The sequence below is a fragment of the Dermacentor albipictus genome, chromosome 4 (genome assembly GCF_038994185.2).
Source record: "Dermacentor albipictus isolate Rhodes 1998 colony chromosome 4, USDA_Dalb.pri_finalv2, whole genome shotgun sequence".
Taxonomy (NCBI): domain Eukaryota; kingdom Metazoa; phylum Arthropoda; class Arachnida; order Ixodida; family Ixodidae; genus Dermacentor; species Dermacentor albipictus.
The window spans coordinates 40,677,061-40,701,788 of NC_091824.1; the positions used below are offsets into that span (position 1 = coordinate 40,677,061).

The window sequence follows — 24,728 nt, forward strand, 5'->3', positions numbered from 1 at the left end:
AGGCAATGAACTCACCGTACAATGACAAAACACTACATCGAAGCTCATGCACTATATTCGGATACAACATTAGTCTGCAGTAAAGCACCACTGAAGCCCTCATAACTACCAGCCACTGTTCCTCCGCGAGGCATCAAATAGTTCGTGCTTCAACCTTCCACTTTAACCAAATAAGCCGGTAACCAAAAATAAAATTACAAGTCTGTAATTTTATACGTTTTCACTCGTCTATTATAGCGGAATGGCGATAGCCGAATTCTTTATTGAACTGATATCAAATGCTTCCTTCGCTTCAACTATTTATTGTCGAGTTTCGCTTCAGCTGGCATTGAAGTTTCATCAGAAAAACGTGCTAAGCACTGAAATGAACTGTACTGTGGGCTTTTGAAGAGTGAAATACTCAGACTTCTCATATACTTTGTCCATGTCTGTTGCGCACTTCGTCGCTTCCACCGATCAAAAGACTACAAGAACAGCAGTATGAAGTACGACGCATTTTGAAAAGGTCGCAGGACTATGATTACGCTTGCTTCTGTAATTGGCTAGCAGAGTATCACAGCCTCGGGCGGTCTGTGCGCCTTGGTTGCCAACTACTGTTTTTGTTATGCTGCAGCCAAATATAGGCGCCGACGACCTGTGCGAGACTACCAGAGAGGTTGCATGGGAAATGCTGCCGAATTTGTACCAAAGGTAGCAGCCCCTGGTGGCCGCGATCACTGGAATAGTTAAGGAAGAGCTTCAGCGGTCACTTGAAGTACCAGAAGTTCCGGCATCACCGCAACCGTACTGGAAGGACACGACCTACGCTGCCATCACCTGCTCTTAAGGGCCCCCTACGTGCCTCCTCCAGAGCCCTGTAATGGCGCCATTCGGCCGTCCACCGCCGCCGGCGCCAGCACGCGTACCCGCTGCCCAGCACAGCATTCGACAAAAGACTGATGTTGGGCGTGCCCCCGACCATTCTCCACTTTTATACCAGGGCGGAGAAGCCGGCCACACTGACTGCTGGTGCCTACCTCGGGAAATGCGACCACGATGGTTTGGTGTTAACGCGCCGCGTCGACAGCTTGGCTAAGGGCTCCGTTAAATCGCCGACTACCTCGCCGCCAATCAGTGAAACCTCGACCGTCGCCCCGTTTTCCGTCACCGAGCCACTTCCTGTCACCTCAGTGCCGAGCGTATATTTGTCCAGACCCAGTCCGGTTCGCAAGCCCATGAAGAAAAAATTAAAAGCAGCACCCAATCGAGGAGGGGTTTCTGTACGTCAAATTGCCGAAGTTTCTGCGCTGACCACGAGGACAACTCTTCAAAGTATATCTCGACAACCTAGAAACGACACGCCACCATCCCAACGAAGCTTCAAAGCCAAGAATACGCCCACAAAGGGAGACCTGAAAACGCGCTGAAATTTTGCTTAAGGGAGTGTCACAATCGTCGGCAGCATCAATAAAACATGTGGACTTGTTTCAATGTTGAGGCATGCGGGCCATCGATAACGATATATCTCCGTTGCATTTGACCTATTTCTCTGAATAACCGGAATCACGGTTCATGGCGTTCCCTGCTTCCCAGCCTGCTCCCAGAGGTTGTATGAAGCCGTTATGGTCAGCGCTTTCACAGAGAAGAGGAAGGGGATTAGATATCGTAGAAAGTGGTTGGAAGCTTCTTAAAGCACCCGCACTGGTCGCGTGCAACGCCAGTGCATTGTCATGTAAGGGAGGAAGAAGAAGAAGCTCGAAGCGTGCAGACGTGCTTTGCATCGGCTCCGTGATTTCAAATTTCCCAAGCGCCCAAAATCTCCTGGTACCACCGGTATCAGCGGAATATTCTCAAACATCAAGGGGATTCAACGGCGCCCAACTTCGGTGAGCCGCACTTTTAAGACCAACGAGAGCCCTATTCGTTCGGCCACGCCGACGGTAGGGTTAGCCCTAACGCCGAACGCTGGCGCGCGGGAGCTCGGAGACCCGCAAGCAGCCACCGTGTCTACGGTGAGCTGTGGGGGCGACCCAGCCCGGAACGCTACGATCGTGGAAAACCCAGGCACCATTGCCCACCAACCCACCGACACCGAAACCATGGAAGTTGTACCCGAGAGTCACCCGAGACCCCTGCCTGACGAGGCCTTGCCCGGGCCGTCTCCCGTCCTCTCGGAGCAGCTCCACAATCAAGAATCCCAGTGGCAAACGGTCGTTTCCCTCCATCGGAAACGCCGTCTGCAAAAACAACAATCCACTGGTGAGCAAGACCCAGTCGGGCAAACCCCGCCATCGAAAACCACACCGTTAGCGCTAGCTCTAACCCAGGCGCCAGCCGCCGCCGCGAAAGCCACGTCGCAAGCTACCTGCGAAGAGCGTGGAGCCGGAACACCTATTTCTGAAGACGCGGCTGCAAGGAGCAGGCCTCGCCGACGCGCGCCTCCACTCCCACGCACTGACATGAAAATCATTATCCGACCGACCCCGGGCCTCATCGTTCGAAAACTACAGACCCACCAAGTGGCCAAGGCGATCGTACAAGCCACCGGAGGTGCGCCGACCTGCAAGGGGGATGACTTCATCGTCCGCCTGCGACACGGCTCGAACATCATCATCGTGAGCACCCCTCACGAGGCCACGGCGGCCACCCTCATGAAAATTTTAAGCCTCACCTTTCACGGACGATCACATCCTGTGAAGGTGTATCTATCAACACCCGAGGGCCTGCTTAAAGGTGTCGTACACGGCATCGATGCAGGCACCGGCGAAGAAGAGCTTATGGCGAATCTTCGGGTCCGCACACATGGAGTGCGCATCGTGCGGGTCCGTATGCTCGGACAATCCCAGACAGCCCTACTCCACTTCGAGGGACCCCAGGTGCCTAGATTTGTATACTATTATGGAGGGGAGATGCCTTGCCGAGACTACCAGCCGACAAGGCAGTTCTGCTCCATCTGCAGAATCACCGGACACCGACCAGACGTCTGCCCCAACCCAACGGTTCGTGCGTGCAACGTTTGCAACAACATTAATCCAGAAGCCGGACACACTTGTGTTCCGAAGTGCGCCCTGTGCGGAGGGGCTCATCTCACGGCCGCAACAGGGTGCAACAATAAGCTCAAGCGCATTCCACCCAGATGGAAACCTGCCTCCACCACCACACCCAAAACCCAACGACAGCCCCGCCCGGTCACTCAGTCGACCAAGGCGGCTGACCTTCGCCCGCGATGGTTCAGCTCCGAGCGGGAAGACTACGACTTCGACTACTCGGAGTCTCCGAGCATCCACGGATCCCGGTCCGGTTCCAACCAGAGGTCCAGGTCCCGCTCCTGCTCTCGCCCCAGGTCTCACTTTCGGTCGCCCAGACGGCGATCCCGGTCGACGCCCAAACAGGGACAGCAGGCAGCACCAGCGACCACGGCACTCAAAGGCAAGGGGCCCCAGCAACACCACCGAAAGACCAAGGAGGCCTCGCTCAAGAGGGCTACCACCAAAGAACACGAGGTAAGCTGGGCAGCAGTAGCCTCCCCTTCGTATAAAAAACCACAGACGCCACCATCTGTAAACTTGGAACAGGAACTCGCGGCCATGCGCGCACAGATACAAACACTCACACAAGAAAACAGACAACTCAAACAACAAGTGTTACAGCTCACACAAATACCACAAGAGATGGCTCCACACAAGGACATCCTTGACCTACAAACCCATGTCGATGCCATCCGCACCCAGATGCAAGCCTTCATGGACGCTACACGCACCCAATTGGAACAAATCACACAGACTGCAATACAACGCACAGATGCAGCAATAAAACACATGGAAGCCACTGTAGACAGCAAGCTTAAGAACCAGCTTCACTCCATAAAACTACGTAAGACGCTACGACAGAACCTTTACAAGGCCACACCTGTAGCAGCACCAAAACAAATTGTAACATCACCGACCACAACGTCCAACAATGCCTAGACCATACAGGCAAGTCAAAGAAAACTTAGAAATTTGGCAATGGAACTACCGTGGGTACCGGAGGAAGAAAGGGCTGCTGGCACAGTTTATCGCTCATTCCTCGAAGCCATCTGGGGTCATAGCCCTACAAAAGCCCGGTACCCGACCAACACTACATGGCTACGAAGAATACCACACAAGTCAAGACGACAAGTGGAAGGTAGCCACACTAGTAGACAGAAACATCACAACCATACAACACAAACCCATAGACGACGTGGACATACTACATGTACTTCCCGAAATAATATACAAAGGCAACCAGAAACAGAGCGCCTTTGTTCTCAACATTTATTGCCCCCCCCCCCCCCAGCCAAAGGCGGGCAAACATAGGTAAACTCTTTGGGGACACTCTCCGCCTCGCTAAAGACAGTCCCCTGGTAATCATAGGCGACTTCAACGCTCAGAACACGCTGTGGGGATACCAGAGGCAGGATTGGAAAGGTCTCCAGCTTCAAACACTAATTGAACAGTGTCACCTCACACTCATCACAGACCCGACCATACCGACGAGGGAAGGGAACAGCGTAACACGCGATACCACTCCCGACCTCGCCTTCATCACTCAAACCACGCGAGCCGAATGGCTCAACACACTCGAAAACCTAGGCAGCGATCACTACATATTAAACATAACACTACAGACTGGACGCCTACGCAGGCAGATCGGCACAGCTAAAATCACTGACTGGCGAAAAATCAGGGAAGCCCAAGAACAAGACGCCGACATAATCACGAACCTGGAAGACTGGTGCGACAACCTCCGTCGACATAAACAACGCCACACAAAGGACATCGCCAGAACGGAAGAGACCCCAGAGGTGGATCCCCACTTACTACACCTGTGGGATGCCAAACGGGGCCTTACCCGCCGCTGGAAAAAACAGAAATACAACAGGAAACTGAAGACGCGCATAGCAAAAATAACAGCGGAAGCAGAAGAATATGCCATGCAACTCGCCTCCGCGAACTGGTATAGATTCTGTGACTCCTTCGGTGGCACGCTGGACACGGCCAAGACGTGGCACATCCTCAAAGCCATCCTGGACCCCACCAAAACCAAAGGAGAAGGACACAGGGCTCTGGAACGGTTACTACACACCTACCCAGGTAGCCAACAAGACCTCATCGATGCCATCAAGACCAAGTGCTATGGAGATCCCACTCCCACACAAGCATGTAGAACACCCTACACCGGACAACCCAACCCGCTAATGGACGAACCTATTACCGAAAACGAAATGAGAGTGGTCATCGCAGCCACCACCCGTAACACAGCGGCGGGCACGGACCAGATCACGAATTCGATGATCAGAAACCTGAGCGACAAGTCTATCTCCGCGCTCACGGCCTTTGTCAACCAACACTGGGAACAAGGTACGGTGCCGGCGATGTGGAAACACGCACGAATAATCATGATCCCCAAACCGGGCAAGAAATTGGCAATTGAAAACATTAGGCCCATATCGCTCACGTCCTGCCTCGGCAAGGTGTACGAAAAAGTTATCAACGCAAGACTACAGAAACACTTGGAAGATAACAAACACCTGCCGGACACCATGTTCGGTTTCCGCGCAGGCCTGTCCACACAAGATGTGCTACTCCAAATCAAGGAAGAAGTCCTCAGTAACGTTTCCCGCAGCGGCGAACATGTCCTCCTAGCAATCGACATCAAAGGGGCTTTCGACAACGTCAGCCACCAAGGAATCCTAGAAGGGCTGGCCAACACCAACTGCGGCGAGCGAACGTACAAGTATGTTCAGAGCTTCCTGAGCCACCGCACGGCGGAGCTGAAGATGGGAGAGATCCAGACTCCAGTGTACCACCCTCCCAACAAGGGCACACCACAAGGTGCTGTCATCTCTCCCACGCTGTTCAACGTCGCCATGATCGGTCTCGCAAACAAACTGCAGGACGTAGCAGGTCTTCGGCACGCAATCTACGCAGATGATATAACACTCTGGACCAGAACAGGGTCCCTCGCTGAAAAAGAAGAACGGCTGCAAACTGCAGCAAATATCATCCAGGAATACGTCAGCCAACGGGGACTACAATGCTCCCCCGAAAAATCTGAGCTCCTACGAGTCTGGCGAGGCCGGGGTAACCACACAGTCCCCACAGACCCAACAAGAAGACTCGAGGTACGCCTCAACGGGGGCCTCATACCAGAGAAGCCATTGCTGAGGGTGCTGGGCATGTGGCTGCAATCTAACCAGCGGGCCACACACACCCTTACACTCCTCAAAACCAGTGTCAAGGCGATATCACGCATGATCTCCCGCGTAACAACCAAGAACAGAGGCATGAAGGAAAGCGACACCCTGCGACTGGTCAGTAGCCTGGTGGTGAGCAGAATCACATACAGCCTGCCTTACTACCACCTCACACAGTCCGAGACGAAGCAGGCGGACACACTTTTAAGGATGGCTTTGAAGACCGCTCTCCGCCTGCCGATGAGTACATCGACTGAAAAATTATTGGCGCTAGGGTTGCACAACACCCTCAGCGAACTAGCAGAAGCCCATTACGTCTCGCGACAACAGAGACTTGCGCGGACTCGCACGGGCCGGCAGGTCCTACAAACGTTGGGGTTCCCAGAAATAACAACACGAACCCAAGAAACCTGTTACATACCTCGTCACGTTCAGGACAGGTTTCACGTTGCCCCGATACCGCGCAACATGGACGCTAACCTACATTCCGGCAGGAGGCGAGCAAGGGCCCAGTACATGGAGAAAGTGTTCAGATTCAATACCACGGCCCGTTTTACGGACGCTGCCATGTATGGCACGAACAACAAGGGCGCAGTTGCGGTGGCATGCGACTACCGAGGCCACGTTACCTCCGCTGCATCGACCCGCCCCTGCACGATTACGGAAGCCGAGGAGCTGGCCATCGCGTTAGCCATCCGCGAGGGCCTACACGCAAACCAACCACTGACGATCCTCACGGATTCCCAGCAGGCCTGCCGCAACTTCCTACAGGGAAGAATTGGAAGACCTGCTGCACAAGTCCTAGCCGGAATACTCAACGAGGACCCTGAGGACTTCACCATCCAAACCATCATCTGGATGCCGGGCCACACAGGCATCACGGGCAACCTGCAGGCCGACAGAGCAGCTCGAGGATTTGTACATAACCGAGCACTCAACACGCCGGCTGCAGAAGACATGGACCCTGTCGACCTCGAGTATTCAGCAATCGTCAACTACCACAGAGGGCGTCGTCTGCTATATCCACCACCCCATCGAAATCTAAACACAGAGGATGCCGCTGCCTGGCGTAGGCTCCAGACAGGCACTTACACGAACTTACACATATTACATAGGATACACCCCACAGCCTACAGGGACGAATGCCCATGGTGTGGGGCCACACCAACCCTATATCACATTACGTGGGAGTGCGCACTACACAACATAGAACACCCAGACACGAACACCACGAGGGAGCAATGGGGGGCACTGCTGTCCAGCTCGGCCCTGGACGACCAGCTCAAGCTCATCAAGAGAGCTAAGAAGATGGCAAAAGCCAGCGGAGCCCTGGACTAAGGGCCCCGACCATTAGCTGTTTTTTTTTATTATTTTAATAAAGTTTATCTATCTATCTGTCATGTAAGCGTACTTCTTTCTTTCGTTATCCTTTTTACGCTTGGTTTTCCCCCAGGCATTCAAACGGCTATCATATGCGAATTGCATGCCGCTGCTATCGTGCTTCCTTCTTTGTAGGATAAAGTGGTAGCTAGAGACACCGTACAAAAAGTAAAATTTTTTTTAATATGGCACTCCACCTTTGATTTCAAGGGCGAAAATTCTTTTACATCTCACTTTTGCTCTTCTTGTCCCATAAAGCATCGTCACGCCGCACAGTTATTTGCTATAGACTAATCGTACTTAGTGAGGCGACACCTGCAGCTCACCCAAAAGCATGCAGCACTAACACAAAACTGAAAGTCGAACAAAATTGTTCTGGTAACTTTGCTGCAGCGACATGTGCGAGCGCATGTAGAGCACCCGCATCTGTCATCGCGTAAAGTGCAGCCTTTGTTGCACATGAAAATGCTAACTTCATGGATGTCCTTACTGATTTGGGGTTATAGAAAGTGATTTGAGTTCTGCCTTCACTGGTGGGAACGCCTTGCTAACTGCGCGTGGTGTAGAACCTTTGTCCTAAGTTTCTCCTCTTGCATGCCCTACAAGAAGTGCTAAGGGCTCTTGTGAAACATTGGTCGAACCAGTTCGGAGTGGGTTTTCCCGCAAGCTCCCGTTCGCGTATGATTTTCATATAACGGAACAATAGCGGTTCCTTTTGGTACCGGTTGAGCTGAAAATAACGGTTCAGCTCCGGTTTCTGGTTCAGTTCCGGATCGGTTGGACACCCTGGTTAGAGGGTACCTAGTGTCGAGTTTCGGAAACGAATTGAGGCGGGAGGCAGCGCCATGCGATCGCTCGCTACGTCTCGCGCTCTTGATCAGGCCAGCGTGGTGACAGCGAGTGTTCGCTGTCATCGAGTGAGATCTGTCTAGGTTTGCATGTGTGGAGCGTGGCACCATGCTCCGTAATTTACTAGTAAGTAAGAGTTCACTGCAATTTTTACGGTCCGGGGTTCAACAATAGGCCTTACATTGTATAATTGTCTAAGACTGCGCTGTCGTTATCAGTCATTTGATTTTCCGGCAAAACTGCGACTATTTGGTTGCCAAGTCACTCAGAGACGCAAGCGACGTGCAGTGAGCTTTCCTACAAAAGCGACACAGAAGCCAAATGGGCGCACCGCAAGGCTCCGCTAAATCGGCCCGACGGCGGAGTGTGGCAAGAGTCCTGCCTTCCGCTACCGCGGTGAGCGTCGTGCGCAGGCGCACTAGCGTTTCCACTAAGCGACTGCGCGCGTATTGTGAGGACACAACAGTCTCAGTGGAGCAGAATGTTATGCGCTCGGCCAAAATTCTTTAGCGTATCAAAGCATAAGAAGCGAACACACAAAGACACCCAGGACAACACAAGGAAAATTACTTGTACTTACGAATTGAAATAAATGATAAACTAGTGGAAATGAAAGTAGACGAAAAAACAACTTGCCGCAGGTGGGGAACGATCCCACGTCTTCGCATTACGCCTGTGATGTTCTACCAATTCAGCTACCGCGGCGCCATTCTCCCATAGACTTTCTGGGGTATTTCTGGGCTATAGCTGGAACTAACCCTGGAAATGTTAGCCAGCGCCACCACTCACAAACCTTGGTGGCGTATGTGGAACATCCTTTCTGCCGCAGGCGTCACGAGTACTCGTGACACCAAGTAATGCGGTACAAGTAATTTCCCCTGCGTTCACCTTGGTTGTCTTTCTTGGCTGGCTTCTTATGCTATGATTAATAAATATCGGGTCCATCGGTCAACCCCGTTTCTCATGGTTCTTTAGGGTATGACGCTACTTACAAAGTTGACGTTTTGTGCCCACAAATCCTTCGCATAGCACCGCCTAGGGGCTATAAAATTATGCTTGTACACTTTCATCCCTGCTCCTCCATCGATGATGAGATGCTTCCTGCAGTACTTGACGTAGTACACGAACGTTTGCGCACCGGCAGGCAACGGAACGAGGAACGTGGTAAACTGTGGGTTTGCAGGTGAGTTTTTATCGTGTTTACTTAATTCGGTGATGGCGAAACAAGTCGGAGTGGATTCTGTAAGAAACATATGGAAAAGTTTGTTAGAACTTGTGTTCTTCTGATGATTTCTCGTTAACAAAAAAATCTGATGTTTTACAGTTTTAGAACAAGATGACTTCCTGTGAGGCCGAAGAGTTCCCTCAAAACACATGTTCAAGTTAGCTTCTTAAGATGTACTTCAGTTTCTCCGAAACATCTATGAACAACACCGCCATATCGCAAAATATATTGACTTTGATATGCAATGAAGTTGTGGAGAGGAACTAATCCTTAGTGGAGAAAATGAGGATAATGTTCTCGTTCTGAAACATTGCGTATGAGCCATGGAACTATATTTTAATACAAAGGCGCAGATTACAAACCCTAGTGCTAATTTTTCCATATTTCCTCTAGAGCATTACGTTATGATACCGTTATCAGTAATAGTCTTGCGACACTGAGCTCCCATTCTTGCGACACTGAGCTCCCATTGACAGGAAAGACAGTGTAATGCGTAAATACATCCTCAACCACGTGCCTTCACGTAAAGACATATATTCAGTTACAACAATAAAAGATACAGCAATATATTGTTACATATACGCAGTATATTTGCATGGAGGAGCAGATTGACTGCCAAGAATTGCAAAATTTGACGCTACAGCTTAACGGATACCTCCTGTCTGATGTGCAGACCAGGTTATATACCACAAGCTCCAGCTTCTTAATGTCATAGATAATAAATTATTGCGGAAATTGTTGTATGTGACATGAAATATTTACCCGCCATGGTACCATAGTGACTACTGCATTGTGCTGTATAGCTCAAGGTGGGGGTTTCATCCCACCCGTGGCATTCGCATTTCGATGAGAGCGAAATCCAGAAACGCTCGTGTACACAGATATACGCGTCTAATAAAAAAGTGATGGTTAAAATTACCCATAGTGTTTCACTTTGGCAATCGTCATAATTTTAACGCTGTTCGGCATGTAACTGACTTAGTTTACGTATTTTAATGACTGTTTTATAGTTCTCACCACAGGCAATTCTATCTGAGAAATTGATGGAAAGAATTCGCGTGACTAAAAATTGACGTGGTCTCAAGCGAGTTCTGGGGTACATCTGCTGGAAAACTTTGTGATGCAGGGAGAATGTCAGCGTTTGGCGCTGCCCTTAGTCAAACGTGTAGACGCTAAGTGTACCTCGCTTTGATAGCGCAGGCAGTGCAGTGCCAGTTACTATCGAGAGCTTCGAAGCCAAGAATACGCCCGCAAAGGCAGACCTGATAACGCGCTTAAGTTTCGCATCAGGGAATAGCGTAATCGTCGGCAAAATAAATAAAAGAGGCGCACTTGTTTCAATGTTGAGGTACATGGGCCATGGATATTGTACATCGCCGTTGCATTCGGCCTATTTCTGTGCATAGCTGGATTCACTGCTCAAGGCTTTCCCGCCGTCCCACCGTCCAGTACAAATTCAGCTGGACAATTTCGCAATCTGGAGCATACGCGTACATAGATATACGCTAAAACGATAGCAACACGGCGTTTCTAATGAACAATTTCTTGGTGTCTGTTCCCGTTATTGCAGCTGACGTGCTACTTGACTGCACATGTTCGTCGACAAACAAAGGAGCAACACAAGAAGAATAACAAAAATATTAGAAAATAATATAAAGCTTTGCCTAATGTGATTTAGCTGGCTCTATATAAATGGATAAACTGAAGCACGAAAGATGGTGGTATCAGCCTGTCAAAGCAGTTAAAGGAGCTAGTGCACTCATAAGGTGCTGTATTAATCAGTTCGATGCGTCGGCGGGGCGGAGGAGAGGTAATGCTTTTGGTAGGCCGTCTGTAGGCGCGTAGTTCGAAGCCAGGCTATGCGGATTTTTCTTAAAAATCATATGATTTTTCATAGAGCTCATAGAAAACACTGCATGTTCACGCCGACTCACCCCGTATAACTAGGGTAGTGATAGAGTAAGATATTGTTAACCGAAACCTCCACCAAACGTGCACAAACCTATGTAGAACTAGTTACATGGCGAAGGTTAGTGGCAATCACCCAGGCTTAATTGTACAAATATCCCAGCTCCAAGAATGTGTCTACAACTTGCTATTCCACTCCATGTTGTGCGTACCATCCTGTCCAAATGCACCATAAAAATATATTGCTGCAAAATAAAACGTGCGTATTTCGACAACTCACACATTGGAGAAAATTGTGCCATTCGAATCAGTCGCCTTTTGAAATGGATGTATTAGTCCGTCGAAGCACCTTCCTTTATGGGTGTAAGGGGGTGGGCTACATACACGAGAAAGTAGCCTAGAGGTTCCTTGAAGCACTTTTTTTTCGAAGTTGCCGTATGAGAAGGGCATTTGAAGTGAAAACTGCCTATTTAAGAAATACTTTGCCACAATTGGTACTTCCGCTTGTTCAGCGGAAGCAGAGTTATTGACAAATCAAACACGTCATCTGCGGTACTTCCACTCCTTCTTCGATGGATTGAACTGCGAAGACCACTGCGGAGCAAGGCGTGCCCACAACGCTCCCGCCTTCGGAATGTCACTGCAGCACGTATTTCAAATTTCGTGTTCGACGTTAACGTCGCTGCTCTTCCGATTTCGGCGCCAAAGGCGCGCAATGCGTAAGCCAAATAAGGATGGCCTAAGCCAGCCGGGTGCGCGTAGACAGCAGACTTGCCGCGTCCGCGTTGTCTACACTGCGTAGCATCTTACGGGTACACGCAACCGAAGTGTGTATGCCTCGCGTTTACTTAGTGCACCACAAGGCTTGAGTGCGTGCTTGCCCTCGTATGCAGCAAGTCTCACCATGCTATGTGGTGCGTGATGGCTTTGTCTTTCATCAGCTCGACCGAGGCATATTAGCCACGTCCAACTTGAGCATTTCTGAGGCACTATCAATTTGTTTGCCGATTCGTCTTACCCTGACCCGTCGCGAATAAGTGCGCGATGGCAAGTGTGAGTATTCTTTAACGTTAAGTTTCGCATGGTTCCCTTCTAGTTGAGCGTCCAAAAGCAAAGAAATTTAGCGGTACCGGATTGCTACGACACCGATGGTTACGTTACTTGAGCCATGCTTCCTGCATAAAGAGCAGTAACTAGTGTTTACTTGCAATGCCATGCCCCTTAGAAATGAACGTTAAGGCCAAAAGGTTTTTGTTGCAGTCACCATATGTGTGTGCTCGGGTATTCAGACTGCTGTTGTTACTTTCCGGTGATGTGGAAGATAATCTGGGCGCTCAAGAGGAAATCGTGACTTCACTTCTAGAATCCATGCGTAGACTGGAGACCAGGCAGGCGACGATCTTGAGCGAATTGAAAGGAGTGAAAGAAAAGCAGGAAGCAGCTGACCGCGAAATTAAAGGCCTAACTACCAGGGTTGTAAAGTTAAAACAACCATTGCGTCGCTCAGTGGCGCCGAATCTTCTGGGACTTCTACGTCAGTGAATGCTGTTCGAGATGTGGAGGGTCCATTGCGGAATATATCGGCCAGATGCGAAGATACAGAAAATAGGCTTAGGCGGTCAAATCTTTTATTCTTTCGCTTAGAGGACGATGAAAGGGAAGAGTGGGCTGCGTACGAGCAAAAGGTGATTGGCTTCTGCTGTGAGCACCTCGAAGTATCACTTTCTAGTGATAGGTTCGAGCGTGTGCATCGTCTTGGTAGGTTCTCGGATATCAAAACCAGACCAATAATAGCTAAACTGGCTGCATTCAAAGACAAACAGTTAATTTTGTCCTCTGCACCTAAGCTCAAAGTTACGACACACTCAATAGTGGAATATTTCTCGCTCCGTACGCGGCAAGCACGGAAGAAACTGTTAGACTTCGCGCGACCACTCAAAAAGCCATTCAATCTTTCTGTCGATAAGCTGCACGTAGGAAAAAACACCTATATTTATGACCATGTTACGTATTCTGTCGTAGAATATAAAAGGTAGCCACAAAAGAAGTATCTGCAAGATCACGCTCAACCCCCCCCCCCCCCCTCCCACTACATCAGTTTCACGCCTCTCAATAACGCTATCTAACATCCGCGGCTTGATGCCAAAACAGGAATACCTTTGTTCTTTTCTTGAAGACAATGACTCAGATGTTGTCATTTTGACAGAAACCTGGCTACACCCCGACACGCTCGATAGGGAAATTTTTACAGACAACTTCAACGTCTATCGGCAAGATCGTGTGGCACGACGGGGAGATGGTGGGCTGATAGGCGTTAAGAAATCTCTTACGTCGTTTTCCATCCCTGCAAACTCCTCTCTTGACCCCAACAAAGAAAATATTGATTGGTGCTTGCTACCGCTCTCCGGTGACCGATCAAAAATTTTCAGACACCCTTCCTGACAGTATTCAAAAAGCCATGCACATCTTCGCTTCAGATCACGCATACCCTCTCGGTGATCCTAAATTTCCGCAAATAGACTGGCTTTCCTTGTCTTCATCATGCCGCCGCTCAGCAGATTTTCTCAACCTTTCTTTAGATTTCAATTCGTTCCAGGTTGTAAGCGAGCCCACTCGAGAAGCAAATACACTGGATAGTGCATTAACCAGTACCCCCGATACCGTAGAATCTATATCCTACCTAGATGGCTTCAGTGATCACAAACTGCTTCAGATAACACTTAACGTCCCAATAGCCCATACAGGATCAATCACCAAAAAAAAATCGTGACTTCAGCAGGGCTAATTACGTTGACATGAATTCTGATCTAGAACAGTTTTTTAATCAGACACTTTTACCTAACGTTACTGATTGCACAAACGAAGAAAACTGGGCACTGTATAGGAACCAAATGTCAGCATGATTGATCTCTATGTTCCATTAATAACGATTACTAACGACAGGACAAATCCTTGGTTCAATCGGTCGCTACGTCGACTACGAAACACAAGAAAGGGCTTCTACCGTGCCACAAAACATGGGTGTGATCCTCCGGCGTTCAAAAAATACAAAGAATTTCTTAAAACATATATTTAAGCAATATGTGATGCTAAAAAAAAAATAGATGTCGGCAACGACCTGCCCTCTCTCCTTCAACATAATCCTAAAAAGTTCTGGCTAACTGTGTCCCCTCACTACGACTCTGATCACATTTCATTGCACGATGCTAACGAAACACCAGTATCGGACAGCGAATGCCCACTCATATTTAACAATTTTTTCTCTTCACTGTTTACACGGGAAGATCATTGCAACATATCATTTGTACCTGAATATGACTGGCGCTTTATGGAACCCCTTACCATTACTGCTGATGGCATTTCACGCTTCATTGCTAACCTAAAGGTATCTACGTCGGCCGGTATAGATATTATCAATTCTGAAATAATACCAAATACCTCGACGATTTCTAGTCAGATATTATCCTATTTATTCAACCAATCCTTAGCGACAGGAAAGCTACCAGCTGACTGGAAGGTTTCGAAAATCGTCCCTGTGTTCAAAAGCGGTAACAGCCATTCACTTGATAATTATCGTCCGATCGCGCTCATATGCATTTGTTGCAAGCTACTGGAACATATTATCGCGTCTGATGTTTTCAGTCACCTAGAATCAAACAACTTTTTCTTCTCTAATCAACACGGATTCAGACAATATTTTCTTGCACCACACAATTATTGGAATTTACTACCGACTTACACTTCAGCATGGATGCCAATAAACAAACTGATTGCATGTTCCTTGATTTTTCTAAAGCTTTCGATCGCGTAGCTCATGGTCGACTAATATCCAAATTATCAGCCCTTAGACTAGACTCACTTACATTAACTTGGATCCGGAATTCCCTTTTTTCATCGTCAACAGTTCACAGTGGCTAATAACTTCTGCTCTCCCCGTTGCCATGTATCTTCCGGTGTTCCTCAGGGAAGTGTCGTAGGGCCCCTTTTGTTTTTTATCTATATTATTGACCTACCGCTTAGCATATCATCATGCATGCGCTTATTTGCGGATGATTGTATCATATATCGTACAATTACGGATGTCGAAGACCACGTCGCTTTGAAAAATGACCTTAACATTATTTCCCGTTGGTGCAAAATATGGCTTATGTCCCTTAACCGATCCAAATGCAGGCTCATAACCTTCAGTCGCAAACGCAATAATTCTAGCTTTACATAGGTCTTGGATACTATACCTGTATCCCAAGTTCCACCATATAAGTACCTAGGCGTGCATCTAACACATGACCTTTGCTGGGCCTTGCCCATCACCACCATTTGCGCCAAGGCTTCCAGAACTTTGGAAATGTCCGTAAACTTGCCTACGTAACACACGTCCGTCCTCAGCTAGCGTTCGCATCATAAATCTGGTCTCCTCATCAAAAATATCTTATTTCCATGATAGAAGCGACACAAAACCATGCTGTTCGTTTCATCTCTCAAAAATACAGCTGTCACCTCAGCATAACTCAAATGAAGCTCATAATACTATCGAATCCTTAGACACCCGTCGTTCTGTCGCTATTGTTTGTTTGCTGCACAAGTATATAAACTGCGCTTATCTTTCCCCTTTACCCCTAGAATCCCCCATGCGCATGTCCAATCGAATAAACAACCATCGCTCTTTCAAACGCATCTACGGCCACAGGCAAGCATTCAACTCATCGACACTGCCCAGAGCAATAACATTTTGGAAAGATCTTCCCAACGAAATCGTTTCAGTAACCGATCACGCATTGTTCCGCAGCCAAGTGTATCAATTTTATACATCTTAAATACTGTAACTATGTTTCGTTGTGATTACGTGGGGGTGTATTGTCGCCATTTTTTTTAGCGTACCAGTTGTCGTGCGCTTCTTACCTGCCCATTGAACAGGCTGTCTCCGCCTTGTGCATCATACATTCTTGGGTTATCGCGCCTTTGCAAACAATAACCTTTTGGAAACTATAGTGTACTTGTGTCATGTTAATCTTTCTTTTATTTATTTGTACTATGCAACCACATTGACCACGTTTGATCTGCGTTGCTTCTCTTAAGCTTGTGTTTGATTCAATCGCCACCGTTACGCAATGTTCCTGACAGCAGTTGTAAGGAAACCTGAATAAATAAATAAGTAAATAAGCAGGTTGGCCAAAGTTCATTTCCTGCGGGGGCAGCCGCTGCCGAGCAGGAGCAGAAGATAGTCGGCTTCTTCGGGAAGTACGTAATTATATACGAAATTTGAAAGTACTTTATCGCGTACTTCAACCTGTTTATTGAACTTCGTCAATAAATGTATACGGTAAGAATAACAAGAAATGGACTGATCCAAACACCCTTTTTGATTGACGCCAGTTATGGGTCAATAGCAGCCGCGTAAGGGAGTCCGCTGTACTGCGAAATAAAGTGTCCGAAACTTGGCCTAGATATTCGAAGCAGTGAATGCCATCCATGTATATGTTTCTTCACCAAGCCAGAGGGTGGTTTAGGGCCCCTTTAAGGCTGCGATTTTTTCAGAGCTTAAGTAGCTATTTGCAGTATTTTTAGTCCCTGTAAAAGTAGTAAACATTTTACGACACATTATACTTTTCAGGACCTTCATATCAATATATAAACACCGTATAACTGATAGTTTTCTCGGAACAATTGAAATCACACATGTTAGCGTCCGTAAGGCATATTTTAACACTTTTTAACACAAACTGTGGTTGTTCCACGTTCCCTTTCTTCCCACACAGGTTTTAAAGATCATTCCCACCGACATTGCTCAATATATTTGTTGTGGCACCTGCAGCTGTGCCAGGGTAACATGCTCAATGTTGCGAAGCTCGTAGTTTACGCTCATATCATTCCGGAGCATTTGAATACCTCATTTCTTTCCGAGAAAGTAATTGCCTCAAGTACTTTCTACTTTGGTCACAGATTACCCACGACCTGCCCCTTGTTCTCGCTAAGACATAAATCGGGCACATCTTGCAGTTCAGAGGCAATACCAGAGAAATCAACTATAAACCTACTGTCATCATCTTCAGCCTGTTTTATGTCCACTGAAAGACGAAAGATTCTCTCGGCGATCTCCAGTTACCCCTGTCAGCGCCAACCAATTCCAACTAGCGCCCGCGAATTTCCTAATTTCATTGCTCCACCTAGTCTTCTGTCATCCTCGATTGCGCTTCCCTTCTCTTGGCATCCCATTCTGTAACCCTAATGGTGCAACAGTTATCTAACCGGCACAATACAGGACCTGTCCAGATTCCTTTTTTCATCTTGATATCCATTAGAATATCGTCTATACCAGTTTGGTCTCTCATCCAAACCGCTTTCTTTCTGTATCTTAACGTTGTAGCTAACAAGCTTCGTTCCATCGTCCTTTGCGCGGTCCTTAACTTGTTTTCAAGCTTCTTTGTCAGTCTCCAAGTCTCTGCCCCATATGTCAGCACTAGTAATATGCACTGATTGTACGCCTTCCTTTTCAATGATAATCGTAAGCTTCTTCAGGAGCTCGCAATGTCTGCCGTATGTTATGCAAACCATTTTTATTTTGTGAATTTCCTTCTCATGATCAGGGTTTCCTGTAATTAATTGACCTAGGTACACGTACTCCTTCACAGACTCTAGGGACCGACTGGCGATCCTGACCCGCCGTGGTTGCTCAGTGGCTATGGTGTTAGGCTGCTGAGCACGAGGCCGCGGGATCGAATCCCGGCCACGGCGGCCGCATTTCGATGGGGGCGAAATGCGAAAACACCCGTGTACTTACATTTAGGTGCACGTTAAAGAACCCCAGGTGGTCGAAATTTCCGGAGTCCTCCACTACGGCGTGCCTCATAATCAGAAAGTTGTTTTGGCACGTAACACCCTATAATTATATTACTGGCGATCCTGAACTTTTGTTCCTTTGCCCGGCTATATATCATTATCTTTGCCTGTTGCATATTAATCTTCAACCCCACTCTTACACACACAATCTCTCTCTTAAGGTCCTCAATCATTTGTTGTAACTCGTGTTCATTTTTGCTGAATAGAACAGTGTTTTCGGCCAACGGAAGGTTGTTGAAATAATCGCCGTCAATCTTTACTCCTAAGCCTTCCAGTTTAATAGTTTGGATACTTCTTCCATGCACGCAGTGAATAGCATCGGGGAGATTGTGTCTCCCAGTCTGACCCCTTTCTCGACAACCTTGCAACAACCTTGCCTAAATAGATATGCACACAAACGCCGCGCCTGGACGTCGCGGTAGCAACACTAGATGGCGCAGCATGTTATGTAGGAACCGTGAGAGAGGAACCCTGCTGCCAACATGTCTACGCGGCTGAAACGTGGTGTGTCGCTAGGATGGCTTAATGTTAAATAAATAACGTCAACGGAAGTTGCGAGATGGGTGCTGGCCGCATTTCGTTTTTCATATTTTCATCGTTCCTCCAAAGAACGCGTTCTACATGCCACTGCGAAAATGAAGAACTGCGCTTCATAGAGGACCCAGAAACAGCATAGCGACATTAAGTAACCACACTCCAGCGCACAATGGTGCTACTATGTGAGAACACCGCCCTTCTTTCTAGCGCACGCATGCAGCAAGTTCGCAGTGTTGCTGCTGATGTCTTCTCGGGAAGGTGAGATATGGCAGAAAAAAATCTTGCGAAGTATTCTTTAGTGAAAAACAGCGTGCGAAAGTCCTCGGGGTACGCCCTAAAAAAGGCCGGCCAGCTCTTTCTGCTTACTGTATTTGCGCAACATTTTTTAAAGGTGTGACGAAAGTATCCTAAATGCCATGAATTTATTTTTAGTTTTTTATGCGGTATTTTCATTAGGCAGTAAATGTTATCGAAGTAACGTTAGCTGTAATCACTTATATTTACTTTGTAACGTGCACTAACGTGTAACCACTGAAACACAGCACCAACGCTCTGGGAGTGCACGATGAAACGAATTATTTCTGGAGTAAAAAGCTAAAAAAATAAAAGACGAAAAGCAAAAGTTTATAATGAGGCACGCCGTAGTGGGGTATTCAGGAAATAATTTTGACCACTAGGGGATCCTTGACGCGCCCCCAATGCACAGGACATGAGCATTTTCGGACTTCGCCCCCATCTATATGTGGTCGCCACGGCCAAGATTTGATCGCGCGAGCTCGTGCTTAAGCACAACATCATAGCCGAGTGCACGATGCAGTAAAGACGACGAGTACAGGAACAACCGTCAGGATGCCATTTTCGGAGAACATGTGTGTGGTGACAATTGCAGCGGTTTAAGAAGTTCTCTAGTTTCATAGCCACTTAGCCCCACTATTGAGTTTCCTTATTTCTTTTCCTTGTCCCTGAACACTGGGCTTGGCCAAACCAGAAATTGAAACTTAAGGAAGTGGTTACTAATTATACTATCTTGCCGCTCACAATATCATGTCAATTGGTGGCGACGAAGTCAAGTGTTCTAGCACAGGAGGCGTAGCGTCAGATCTGTTACTAATCAGAGAATAGGTAAAAAACTTTGTACGCATGCGCGTGAAGGAAAAGCACCGAGGGTGGTGCAAGTTACATTAAGGGAAATGAAATGAAAGAAATGAATCACGTGGAAGTGCGACGACAGAATATCAAAACAAAATATTTTAGTCACGAGAGGCAGGATTAAAGAGTTTATAACTAGCTAGTGAACAGTAGCATGTTGATATGATTGTTTTAGCGACGTACGCACCAGACACAACGATTTGTACTCTGTACTCTGCGTGTGTCATGAGCCAATAAAGGAAGGAAGCAGAAGATGAGAAGAAAACAAGCAGACATGATGAGTCGCTGCCAGAAATAAAGAAAAAATAAGATAGAATATAAGAGCGTAAGAATAAAAAGAATGCAATATGAAAACAGAACAACCGCAAAAGTGCACGCGCAGCTGCGTAGCCTGTGGGAAATCGGACACGTAGTCGAAGAGGGCGGCCCCGCTACGCTCTGGGACGAAGGCGAGGAGAAGGGGCTGGAGGCCGAACAGGACGGGTGGATCGCGGAGACGGCGGCAACCCAGTGGAAGCAGTTCTTCAGCTGCCGCGGCCACGACCCGTGAGCTAAGGGGACCTCCCACCGGAAGCCGCAGCTACAGGCTGACGGCGCCGCTTCCCGAATTCCCTGCGGCGACGATACGCAGCTTGCGGAGTTGACCGGGCGATCCAGGCACCTAGGTCTCTCCACTCTTCTGACCCCCTGGCCAGGCCAACCGTGGACCGAACGCCGGACACAGCGACGTCGAGTCTACAACGTATCGGCAGGTCCAACGACGTGTCGTCGGAAACAGCGACGACGAGGTGACGGGGCCAGGTCGATAGACTTTATGTAAATATTTTCAACTTCATAATACGTTGTGTGCAAGCACTTAAGACAATATTTTCAATTAACTAGCTTTTGAAACAGTTTGTCGTATGTTAGAGTTTTGCCATTGGGGTTGGCAACGCCTGCTTTCTGGATATATGTATTTTTCTTATGCTTATGCCCCATAAAGGTTTTTACTAACTCGAACGTTCCTTGCGTCGTGTTTACCACCCTGAGACCGTGACAATATATTGGTGAGCCTGCCAGGACTTATTTCCTGAATGCTGGGTCTCACAATTCGCAGGAACATGGTTTATCAGAAGCTGTTGGGGATAGCGAATTCTCTGGGCCTAAGACGCGAAGAATCGCTTCGCCTTTTTGATGGAGCGCAAAAAGAAGTTCGAGAAGCACGCGAAGTGGAAAAAGGAATTTTGTTGTTAAAGTTCCGTTTGGCAGATGTGTCTATCGGAAGACCTGACACGGACAGATCGTCTGTTTCTTCGTAAATTGAGCCACAAAGAACACGGACAATTTGTTCACGAAAGTTTATGCCTCAATTTCGCGAAAAAAGAGATGACCTTCATGCTCATCTGCATCGTTTTGAAACAATTGCTTTGGGACAGGGCTGGGAGCGATCTGAGTGGGCGACAGCGCTTAGTTAGTGTTTAGTTGGCGAAGCATTGAACGTGTTCGGAAGAATGCCAGCCTCTGAGTCAACGGAGTGCAACAAATTCAAGAAAACATTACAGTAGAGATTCAGGCTAACTGCAGAAGGATTCCCTGAGAAATGTTGGAATAATAAACCAGAACAATCACAGACTGCAGAGTAATTAGTTTGCTTGCTGTTTGGCAATATTATTTTGATAGATGAATTGAAATGGCAAACACAGAGAAGACGCATGAAGGAGTCCGGGAGCGCATTGTGATTGAGCAGTTCTTGACTTGTTGTAGCCCAAACCTCAAAGTTTTACCTAAATAACGTTCAATAAAACGTCTAGATTACTTTGCTGAATCTGCTGACCAATTTCTGGAAGCGCAAGGCTTGAGGAATTTAGGTAGAAACGAAGAAGAAACTCATAAAAGAGACGATGATGTAATCCAAGTGAGGCAAGGTGCGGTACCTAAGGTACTTAGATGTTTCTTGTGCAACCGCGTTGGTCATCGTGCAGTAGATTGTCGTGTAGGAGGGAACCGACCACAGGCGCATATCGTTTGTCAGCACTGCAAGAGACGAGGACAACGCACACAAGAATGCAGACTACAGAACCGAGAAAAGGCAGCAGGCGTGGTTTCCCTAAATGGTGGTAAGGCAGCAGCATCGCAAGAATCGACCAAGGATACCTAGGATACACATGATGCGTCGAAAACCATGGTCTCGGACAAAAAGGACGCTTTAGAGAAGACGAGACTATCACTGGGTCTTTCTGTAGTCGACGGAGAGATCAACGGAAATACGAGTCTTGGTTCTTTAAGATAGTTGGAACCAACCCTGCCCTGGTGAGGCGGAGTTTTCTTCGGGAGCAAGAACTAACAGCAGAAACAGCGGTTATCATGGTCGACAGCATGGTTCGGCATATACCTGGGGCCAGAATTCAAATTTCTACTCCCTACTAATCCGGATGGCTGATAGTGAAGTGCGTAGATAAGCCACCTATATGATTTAATATTGGGCACTCTACCCGGGGTAAGAAGCGTGGTTTACCCTGATATCAAGTGGAAGAGCAGCTGCACCGAAACGGGAAAAGCGAAAGAAAAACAGCAAGAGCACGATCCCAACATGGCGACACAAAAAGTTAAGACCACGGAGGATAGCCCAGCAGTTTCGTCGGTGGTAGCTACAAGATCAAGTACGAAGCGAATATTGAGGGCACTGAAGGTACCTACAACCGAAGTATTTGCGGTGACACCAGCATAATTTGCGGAAATGCAAAGAAAGGATGTATTCCCTACTAGCCTATTTTGAGAAGCAAGAAGAGTCAACGACAAATAAAAGAGGAAGAACTATTTTTGAATTTCAGAAGTAAAATGATTGTTGCACCTTAGGTGTAAATTTACCTCGGGCAGAGAAGGGATGCAGTTGGTGGTTCCAAAATCACTACGACAGATGGTCTTCAATTTGCGACACGACAGCATCATGGCCGGGCACTAAGACTGAAAAAGAACGGTGGCTAGGACAACAGAAGAAGTTTACTGCCAGGACTACAAAGCGAAGTAAAGAGATAGATAAGATTCTGTGCCATTTGCCAGCGGGCGATACCAAAAGAGCAAGTGAGTCGAGTTCCACTTGTTAATATGCCAACTACTGATATGCCATTTCGGTGAGTAGCGATATACATCGTAGGACCAACAAAGCCGGTATCAGCAAAAGAAAACCGCCATGTGTTAACGATGGTCGATATGGCGACAAGATATCCAAAAGCCATTGCCTTAAAAGACATAGATTCAATTCAGGTTGCCGAGGCTCTAATAGAGATGGTCTCGCCATATGGTCTTCCCCGAGCAATTCTTAGTGACCGGGGATCCAACTTCACATCTGACCTAATGAAGGTGCTATTTGCATGGGGCTGACGATGTTGATGGCGAGCTTCTGACATAGATGCTCTGGCAGGGGCGCAGGTTCTAGCGGATTTACTGCAGTCTTGGCACTCTTGTCTGCAGGCTGCCAGACTATGATGTTCTGGATGGCAATTTGTACTTCCTTGTCTATACCAGGCCACCAAAATAGCTCCCATGGTCACGCCTTGGTGCGAGCAATCCCAGGGCTGGCTTTGTGCACGGATGAAATGATATGTGGGGTAAGGGAAGGAGCAATGAAGAGCCGCTCGCCACGCAAAAGCAGGTCGTTGACCACAGGCAGTACTTCGTGCACGGCGAAAAATGGCTGAAGCTCACCCGAGGGAGAGAGAGAGAAATAGAAGACAGGAAAAGCAGGGAGGTTAACAAGACACACACCCGGTTTGCTACCCTTCACTGGGGGAAGCGGGTATACGGATGAAAAGAGAGAAAATGAGATGAACTTGTGGGGAGGCCAAGATGATGCGACATAAGCCTTGACTTGCTACAAGGTAGCATCTTCATGCAGGGACTACTCGAAATAGTCATTGGTAAGGCAGAGTAGAGCAATGAGAGACACGGCCTGTTCGTCAAACGAAACATGTTCCTGCGAAACAGACACCAGAAGGCTGGACGGTGCATACGGAACTTTTTTTCTCTGACCCCTTGCGGTACTCCACCGGATAGGTGTGCAGAGCACGCTCTGACCCGCGCGTGATGCGAAGGGGGCGTCTTTCTAATCCTTCAGGCGACATAAGGGAGACTAAAGCTTGGTGGTCCGTACGAAATGTAAAGCGCCCCCCCCCCCCCAAACGTATGTGTGCAAACACGCGCACGCCCAGACGCGCGCGCGTACTTCTCGTTCACCAACTGCATACTTCCTCTCTGCTGGGGAGATTGTGCGAGATGCGAAGGCGACTGTGCGCAGCTGGCGCATATTCATTTGTTGGAGAATGGCGCTGATGCCGCAGTCAGAAGCATCCGTAGAGGCAACCACCAGAGAAGTGGGTTTAAACATCCGAAGTACTTTGCTGGAGGACAACAAAAACTTGACGTTACAAAACCTAGCGTCGACGGCATCAATGCGAGTGAAGGGTTGATTCTTGCGAAGCCGTACGCGCTTCAGAACCAGGACTCCAGCAAAGCAGGGAACAAATTTGTCGTAGTACTTAACTAGGCCAACAAACGAACGCAAACCATTGGTGTCAGTGGGAGCGGAAGTGTTCAGGATAGAATCCAATTTCTCTGACAGCAGTGAGATGCCTTCGACGGTAACCTTGTGGCCCAACGAAGACAACT

The 24,728-nt window shown here is 47.9% G+C and overlaps 1 protein-coding gene across 2 annotated transcripts in view; it reads right to left on the bottom strand.

Moving 5' to 3' along the window:
- The window catches only part of LOC135911436 (uncharacterized), a 153,283-nt gene that overhangs the window by 26,471 nt on the left and 102,084 nt on the right, over positions 1–24,728 (bottom strand). Inside the window, exon 7 of one of the 2 annotated variants that reach the window (XM_065443724.1) lies at positions 9,421–9,668. In XM_065443724.1, the coding sequence (XP_065299796.1) occupies positions 9,421–9,668 (248 nt within the window). Of the gene's footprint in view, positions 1–9,420; positions 9,669–16,866; positions 17,130–24,728 lie in introns of those variants that run through there. The other variant, XM_065443725.2, reaches the window with a different exon arrangement.